This window comes from Helianthus annuus, chromosome 11 (assembly GCF_002127325.2).
Source record: "Helianthus annuus cultivar XRQ/B chromosome 11, HanXRQr2.0-SUNRISE, whole genome shotgun sequence".
NCBI lineage: Eukaryota > Viridiplantae > Streptophyta > Magnoliopsida > Asterales > Asteraceae > Helianthus > Helianthus annuus.
The window spans coordinates 163,023,115-163,032,051 of NC_035443.2; the positions used below are offsets into that span (position 1 = coordinate 163,023,115).

Genomic DNA, 8,937 nt, shown 5'->3' on the forward strand with positions numbered 1-8,937 from the left:
GATACTCTCGTCGAGAAGCGATTAACGGTATCTTACCCTTCCAGTTACTACATGTCCCTAATCGATTGAAACAATCGAAACTTTGGCGAGATCAAAAATCGAGGAACGGGACTTAATCGACAAGGTGCGGGTTTCACCCCTAACTTGACAACTTCGTACCCTAATGTAGTTAGTACTCGTCGGGTCAAAATATAATTTCGACACTTTGACGAGGGTCCACTAGAGTTTGAGTTGGAAATTTACCATTAAGATGTGGATTTCACTCCTAGCTTAATGGCGAAATTTCGTGCAAAATAAGAATAAGCGGAGTGAGAGTCGTTACCAATGGGTTTCATGCCTATTTTGGTAAACTCGTCTCTTTTGTAGAAGGAGTGTCTTCAAGTCTTCAAGTGTATTGTGTAAAATGTCTTAGGAAAGACATTATATAAATATTAAGACCAAAAGAAGAGAAGGAGCAAACTAGGAAGAATAACATTTTAAGCATATAACAAGAATGGTCAAAAATATGGTTCCTACTATAGACTAGGTCGAACATGGCAATTCTACCTAATTCCATATAGCTATGGCCCTGATACCAATCTGTCACACCCCAACCAATGGCGGAAACATCGGGATGAGACGAAGTGTGAAGATTGCAAGAGACTTCATAACGCTATTTGTGACAATATTTAATAAACAGATTTCATTTCATAAAGTAAATCGTTAACATTACAAGAAATTCAAATACGACAAGTTCAAAGGAAGTACATAATAACATAAGCAAAATTGATACAACATATTAAACCTAAACGTCTATGTGTGTATCTAGGCATCAATGTTACTTCATTTCATAGCATTCGTCATCCTCAACCTGTAACATGTTTAAAATAAAGTTCAATGCAAAAGCAAAGGCGAGTATACAAGTTTGATACGTACATAGCATAAAAAGATGATTAAACAATTCCTCATAGCAAGCATGTGATACAAGATAAACCTTAAATTCGGCATGTGTCTAACATATCAAACCAATGATGAAACGCAATATGCTCATGACATAACCAACAGTCTACGGGCGGGGCGTTAATCCTATAGCGCTATATATGTCACGGATAGGCTCGTACGAAGTTAATGATAAGTCTAACACAAGATGTCCTCAACCCAAGTTTAAAGTATCAAGCAATCACGTTTTACAAGCATGTTATAGGAATGTTTGTACATTTAGGTAAAATGTTCATGTGTAAGTTTTTGATAAAGAAACATGTTACACCCCAAAAAGTGGTAAAAGTAAAGAGGGGAATTCGAGTATACTCACGGTTTTGCAAGTCTTCTACTTGGTAATCTCGCGAGTGAGTTGACTGATTAAGAGGTTGGAACACCAAGTCCTTCTACACGAAATAAACAAGGCGTAAGAGTTTGGGAATTCGGAAGATTTAGGGATTTAGGAAGTTAAAACACAAGAATACATGTATTCAAAAGTAATCATCCTTTAACATTAAGTACTTGTTCTTGACACTATGAAACCTCAAGGGTTAATGTTTTCATGAGTAGTAAACTCATTAGAATCGTAACAAGTCTTATGTATTGGATGATGTATTCTAATACTTTGACGTATGAACACAAGTTCATCATCAAGGGTTCGAATAGTATATGTATGTATAAGTAATATAGGTATTATTAAGTCCAATAGTCAAGCATGAGGTAGAAGATTAATCTTCATTTAGGCACCTCTATTGTGTCATAGAATTCATGTAGGAGGTAGGAAGAACAAGCTTCCATTTAGGTACCTCTTATGGTTCACCACTACACTTGATGTAAGAACATACAAGGAGGGACATGAACTAGTATCAATACAAAAATAAGAACATCTACACTATGAGAAATCAACAAGAGGTGTGGGGATTTTATGTTGGACAACCCAAGTTAGTCCACAATCACACCTTCATCAAGCTTGAAGCTTGAACACCACTTGTGGATCAAAAACCCTAAACAAACAGAAAGTATTTGAGGATTAACCTCTGATTTTGTATGTCTCAGCCCCGTTTTTAAGCTTAACTAACCATGGAAGAGGTTATAAGCATAAGGACGTGGGTTTGAGTGAGTTAAACTCAAGTTTGCACAAGTATAAACAAAGATAAACAAAGTCAGATTCAAACAGTGAACTTTGGAGCCATATTGTCGGAGTTCCAGGGACTTATTCTCTGTGAAATTGTAACACTCTAAAATTTTCACTTGTTTTTAATAATAAAATACACCATTTCTATTAAAGTATTGGTTAAGTAACATGACAACTCATTAACGGAGTTCATAAGTACATCAACCTTAGTCAACTAAAGACTAAGTTAAAACATTTCAAAAGTATTTTAACAAGTGTTTACAACCCATACACAAGGACTACTAAAAATTAAAACATTGCGGAAGCTTCAAAATGTAGTGTTCGGTTCTTCATTATTCGCTCGACCGCCATCCGTAAGATCCATTACGTCACCTAAGGTCAAAACCATTAAAACATTAGTTTTGACATTATTAAATAATATATAAACACGAGAACCAACTTCTGAATACGAATAATAAATTACAAGTTTGCAGGTTCCACCGTAACTTACGGTGTCACCGTAAGTTACGGTAGGTCCTGTAAGTTTTTGGTCTGCCGTAAGACAGGGGCAAACCACCGTAAGCATCTGACCTCTACCGTAAGTTACGGTACTACCGTAACTTACGGTAGTCCCTGGAAATCCATATCTTCTTTAAATTGTTCTTTATACTCAACCCCAAATTTCCGGGTTTCGGTTTTCTAGCATACTATTATTCTAAATTCTTGTATTTCTAATATGTTATCAATCAACCAATATCATAGATCAATCCATTATATTCCGAAGCATCAACCATGCCTTATTTTGATTATTCGACCCGTTTGGCTCGTCTAAGGAATCCTCCTTTTGTAACGATTACCAACGAGTTCTAACCAACTTTGATCTATTATTCAATGTAGCGTCATCTCTGCTTTAATTCAAACAACTCTTATTCTAAAAATTCAATTACGCATCATATGATTATCAAAATCTACTTAATGTAACGGGTCAAGTCACATACCTTCAAAGTAGGCCTTTTAAACGTGGTTCGCCGCCCGCTTGTCCACTTGACGCTCCTGCGCCCGTTCCTATAGAGTTCATTTACCATATGTTTAGAACTCTCTTTTGAAATTATAATTCGCATATTACACCAAACATCGTGGTTATGCGTTTAAACTTGAAATTTCAGTTTTAAGCCTTCATAGAGGCATTTCAACAAACACTTCATGAGCAGATTTTTACATAATTATACATCACATCTTTAGTTTATCATTTAGCCATAATTTCACATAAATCCACCATTTTACATGATTGTAAGCTTCTAATTTCTGAAATCATTTCAAAATTGCCAAATTACACTAGATTAACAATTTATTTCCTAGTGTTCATTCCAAATACACATAACCCACTAATCACCTACAATGGTGATCATAGTTTCCATCAAAATTCTACATGATTTCAGCTTGTGTTTGTCTAGGATTTGTTCCTAGACACTATAGTTGTTCCTAATTCATCATAACATATGCATGCAACCCTAATTTCAGATTATCCCAATTATATGAGAAATTCAAGTTGAGAGATTTCATGAAATTTCACATACCTTGTAACCCCCTTTGTGATGAGGATCACGAATCTCTGTTCAGATTTCGATTTAGGACAAGGATTAACCTTCAATTGATCAATTTGGTGAAGTTAGGGTTTGAGAGGGAGTGGGGATCGCCCCTGTTGTTTTGATCGACCAGACATCCCCTTTGTGGGGTGTTTGGTTTGTTTTATTTGTTACTAACAATTAAGTTTTTAATTGTTACAACTTAGGCCCCTTCTACTTTGACTAACATTTAATTTGATTGCTTTTAACCCTACTTTAAGTTATTTCTAGACTTGTAACTAACTAGGTTAAAATTTCCTAGTTAGTAAATTCTCGTCTATTTATACTTTATAGCTTCAATATAAAGTTTTATATTTTTCGGGGTGTTACAAGTCCACCCCCCCCCTAAAAAGGGTTTCGTCCCCGAAACCGAAGTACGTACCAAATAATGTAGGTGAAGACGTTGCATCTCCTCTTCGGATTCCCATGTAGTGTCCAAACCTTTCCTATGCTCCCATTTGACTTTGACTTGGTCAATTTGTTTATTTCGTAAATGTTTGACTTTTCGGTCTAAAATTTCCACCGGTCTCACTGCATAATTCAGACTATTATCCACCTCGATATCATCGTAATGGATATAGGTCGTTTCGTCTGCTAAGCACTTTCTTAATTGTGACACGTGGAACGTGCCATGGATTCCACTTAGTTCCTCCGGTAGCTCAAGGTGGTAAGCTACCTTGCCAACTCTCCCGATAATTTTAAATGGCCCAATAAACCTTGGGCTTAGCTTTCCCCTTTTTTCTGAATCTAATCACGCCCTTCCATGGGGAAACTTTTAGCATGACCATGTCACCAACCTGGAATTCGATTGGCCTATTCCTTTTATCAGCATACGCCTTTTGCCTGTCTTGAGTTGCCTTCAAGTGTGCCCTAACTTTTTCACTCTTTTCATTCGTGGCTCGTACTATATCTTGGTGGGCGAGTTCTCGTGGACCCACTTCACCCCAGCACACCGGGGTTCGACACTTTCTACCATAAAGCATTTCATACGGTGCCATCTTAATACTAGATTGGTAACTATTATTATGCGAAAACTCAACTAACGGTAGGTGAACATCCCAACTTCCTCCAAAGTCGATTATACACGCCCGTAGCATATCCCCCAATGTTTGTATTGTTCTTTCGCTCTGTCCATCCGTTTGAGGATGGTACGCAGTGCTAATGAACAATTTGGTTCCCATTTGCTCTTGGAAATCCCGCCAGAAATTTGAAGTAAACCGGGTATCCCTATCAGACACGATGGATACCGGCACCCCATGTCGTGCTATTATTTCATTAGTGTAAACTTCTGACATCTTTTCTGATGTATAAGTCTCACAAATCGGAATGAAGTGAGCACTTTTCGTCAATATATCCACCACTACCCATATGGCATCGAAACCACGATTCGTCTTAGGCAACTTGGTTAATAGGTCCATTGTAATATGTTCCCATTTCCAAACCGGAATTTCTAACGGTTGGAGTTTGCCATATGGTTTCTGGTGCTCCGCCTTCACTTGTAAACATGTCAAACATTTTTCCACATGCTTCGCCACATCCCTCTTCATTCCGGGCCACCAATAATTTTGTTTCAAATCATTGTACATCTTGGTCGCACCCGGATGAATTGAATAACGGGATTTATGAGCTTCATTAAGTAGAAGCGCCTTTACTCCACAAGTATGTGGGACCCATATCCTTCCGGATCGAGTCTTCAACCCGTTATTCCCATCCGACAAATCTTTCAACTGCCCGATTATTCTTTCCTTCTTCCAATTCTCCTCTTTTACTACTTCTAATTGTGCCTCTCGAATACGTTCAAGTATACCCGAGGTCACCACAAGTTGCATCGACCTTACTCGTATTGGGACATAATCCGCTTTTCTGCTCAGAGCATCTGCTACCACATTTGCCTTTCCGGGGTGGTAGTGTATTTCACAGTCAAAATCCTTCACCGTTTCTAGCCATCGTCTTTGTCGCATATTTAACTCCTTTTGATCGAAGAAGTATTTCAAGCTCTTGTGGTCGGTGAATATGGTGCACTTTACCCCATATAGGTAGTGCCTCCATATTTTTAAGGCAAATACCACCGCAGCCAACTCAAGATCATGCGTGGGATATTTCTTCTCATGAAGTTTCAATTGCCTCGAGGCATAAGCTATAACTTTGCCCCGCTGCATCAAAACACATCCGAGCCCCGGTAGTGAAGCATCAGAATAAACTACCAAATCTTCAACCCCGTCCGGCAATGTCAGTACCGGAGCTTGTGTTAACTTCTCTTTTAGCGTTTGAAACGCTCTTTCTTGATCGACACCCCAAATAAACTTCTCTTTCTTTTGGGTTAGCTTTGTTAGCGGTAACGTAATCTTGGAGAAATCTTGAATGAATCTCCTATAGTATCCCGCAAGCCCCAAAAAGCTTCTAATTTCCGAAGGGTTCTTCGGAGGATTCCATTTTGACACAGCCTCAATCTTGGACGGATCCACCAATACTCCGTCGGCACTTATGACATGGCCAAGAAATTGTACCTCTCGTAACCAAAAGGCACACTTAGAGAACTTCGCATACAGCCTTTCTCGTCTAAGTGTCTCTAACACTTCTTGTAAGTGGTTTGCGTGTTCAGCTTCACTTTTCGAATACACCAAGATATCATCGATAAACACGATGACCGACTTGTCCAACATTGGCTTGCAAACCCAGTTCATGAGGTCCATGAAAGCCGCGGGTGCATTTGTTAGCCCAAATGACATTACGAAGAATTCATAATGTCCATATCTTGTGCGGAAAGCCGTCTTCGGTACGTCTTCTTCTTTGACCCTTAGTTGGTGATACCCAGACCTAAGGTCAATTTTTGAAAACCAGTTCGCACCTTGTAATTGGTCGAACAAATCATCTATCCTCAGAAGCGGGTATCGGTTCTTTACCGTGAGTTTGTTTAACTCCCGGTAATCGATACACATACGCATGCTTCCGTCTTTCTTTCTTACGAACAACACCGGTGCGCCCCAAGGAGACACACTCGGCCTAATGAACCCCTTATCAAGCAAGTCTTGGATTTGGGACATCAACTCTTGTAATTCCGATGGTGCGAGTCGGTACGGAGCTTTGGCTACGGGTTTTGCGCCCGGGATCAATTCGATTCCGAACTCTACTTCCCGTTCAGGCGGTATTCCCGGTAAATCCTCCGGAAACACATCTCCAAAATCTCGTACCACAGGTACATCTTCAATCTTCCGTGGTTCTCTCCCGGGCTCATTTGCGTATATCATGAACGCCTTGCATCCTCGCTTCATAAGCTTGTGAGCTTTCAACATTGAGCACACTATGGGGTTACCTCCTTTTTCACCATAAATGGTGACGTGTTTCCCGCTCGGAGATATTAGTTTTATCTCCTTACGAAAACACACAACTTTTGCGTGGTGTTGGGCTAGCCAATCCATCCCAACGACTACTTGAAATTCCCCCATTGACATCGGAATTAGGTCTATCAAGTATTCCTCATCATCGATGTTTAATTTGCAGCCTCGACAAACATCACAAACTATAAAGCTTTTATTGTCCCCTATTTCAACTTCTAAGGGCACAGGTAATTTCGTCAATACAAATGAAGGATGTCGAATAAACCCATGTGAAATGAAGGATTTATTCGTACCCGTATCAAATAATACACGTGCTGGAATTGAGTTAATTGTGAATATACCTGAAACCACATCGGGTTCTGTCTTTGCTTCAGCTGCGGTAAGTTGGAAGGACCTAGCCTTCGCTTTGGGGGCTTCTATTGGAGACTTTTTTGTGTCCCTCTTTTCAACCAACTCAGGACATTCAGATTTCTTGTGACCGGGTTGATAACACTTGTAGCATACAGAAACTTTCCCGGGACATAGTAATGCGATGTGCCCCGTCTTCCCACATACCGGGCACGGCTTGTCTTTGAAGCGGCACTCTCCTTTGTGCCCTTTACCACACACTTTGCAACTCGGCGACCCGCCTTTAGCATCCACTTTCTTTCCCGATTCCGTAGTTCTAGCTTTCTTTGTAGGGCTTGGATTCACATCCTGTGCCCTTCGTTCACCTCTCTCCACCTGTTTCCTTAACTCGATTTCCCGCTCCCGGGCGGTGTTGATAATCTCCGTGAGGGTTTCGTATTTTGACGGAGTCATAAATTCCCTGTACTCAGCACTCAGCATGTTGTAATAGTAATATATCTTTTGTTCTTCAGTGGTGACTAACTCTTCACAAAATCTGAGCTTATCCATGAAGATGCCCGTGATCTTATCGATTGTTTCACCCTTTTGTCTCAGCTGGATGAATTCTTCTTTGATTCTATTGATAACCGCTTTGGGACTGTGGTGTTTAAGGAATGGTACCTTAAACTCGTCCGAAGTCATAACCCTCGCCGCTTCGGCTCCCATTTCCTTCTTTTTGTTATCCCACCAATCTTTAGCTTGGTTCCTCAATTGACCCGTTCCGTAGGCGACAAAGTCGCCTACTTCACAATGGGTCCATTCAAACACCCCTTCAATATCACTTATCCATCTTTGACAAATTATCGGGTCAACCTCCCCGTTGTAGATTGGCGGTTTACACGCCATAAATTCCTTATACGAACACCCTTTGCGTTCTCCAGTTTTATCTTTCATAAGGTTGACAGTATCCTCCAACCTTTTAACTCGTTCTTCTACGAGTGACAACACCGTGCTTTGAATCTTGTCTATAAACCCGGATAGACTGCCTTCAATTGCCTTTCCTACCTCTTCGGCAATTATTTCTTTCATTTGTTCGGTGTTTGTTCGCACCGGGTTATCATCATTCCCATCAGACATCTTGAAACTGAAATGTTTTACATTTAAACGTTAAACATTTCATTTATAACCTTGCTTCGTTTGTTTCGGTTTAGCTAAGTTCTCAACTTGCTTTAACCGTTCATATTTAATGCACTTTCCGGGTTTGAGTGTGTTAAAACGCTCTTCCCATGCAAATCAACTCGTTTCTCATTCCTTTCATAAGACATGATTCATTAACATAATAAGTTAACTCTTACCGGACGATCGATCAAGCTTGAACCGAACACTTTGTTGACAACCTAAAGCTCTGATACCAACTTGTAACACTCTAAATTTTTCACTTGTTTTTAATAATAAAATACACCATTTCTATTAAAGTATTGGTTAAGTAACATGACAACTCATTAACGGAGTTCATAAGTACGTCAGCCTTAGTCAACTAAAGACTAAGTTAAAACAATTCAAAAGTATTTTAACA

The 8,937-nt window shown here is 39.6% G+C and overlaps 1 protein-coding gene across 1 annotated transcript; it reads right to left on the reverse strand.

Annotated features, from left to right (window-relative positions):
- Window positions 1-2,399: 2,399 nt before the first annotated feature.
- On the reverse strand, window positions 2,400-8,498 carry LOC110888675. The gene is made up of 2 exons (XM_022136189.1): window positions 7,376-8,498; window positions 2,400-2,464 (listed from the first exon to the last, which is right to left on the reverse strand). Exons 1-2 carry the CDS (start codon window positions 8,496-8,498, stop codon window positions 2,400-2,402), a joined length of 1,188 nt encoding a protein of 395 aa, XP_021991881.1.
- Between the last annotated feature and the right edge of the window lie 439 nt (window positions 8,499-8,937).

Coding starts and splice junctions, on each gene's coding strand:
- LOC110888675 (XM_022136189.1), bottom strand. CDS start 8,498: ATGTCTGATGGGAATGATGATAACCCGGTGCGAACAAACACCGAACAA. Junction 2,465..7,375: donor AGAACCCGATGTGGTTTCAG/GTATATTCACAA, acceptor TTTTGACCTTAG/GTGACGTAATGGATCTTACG.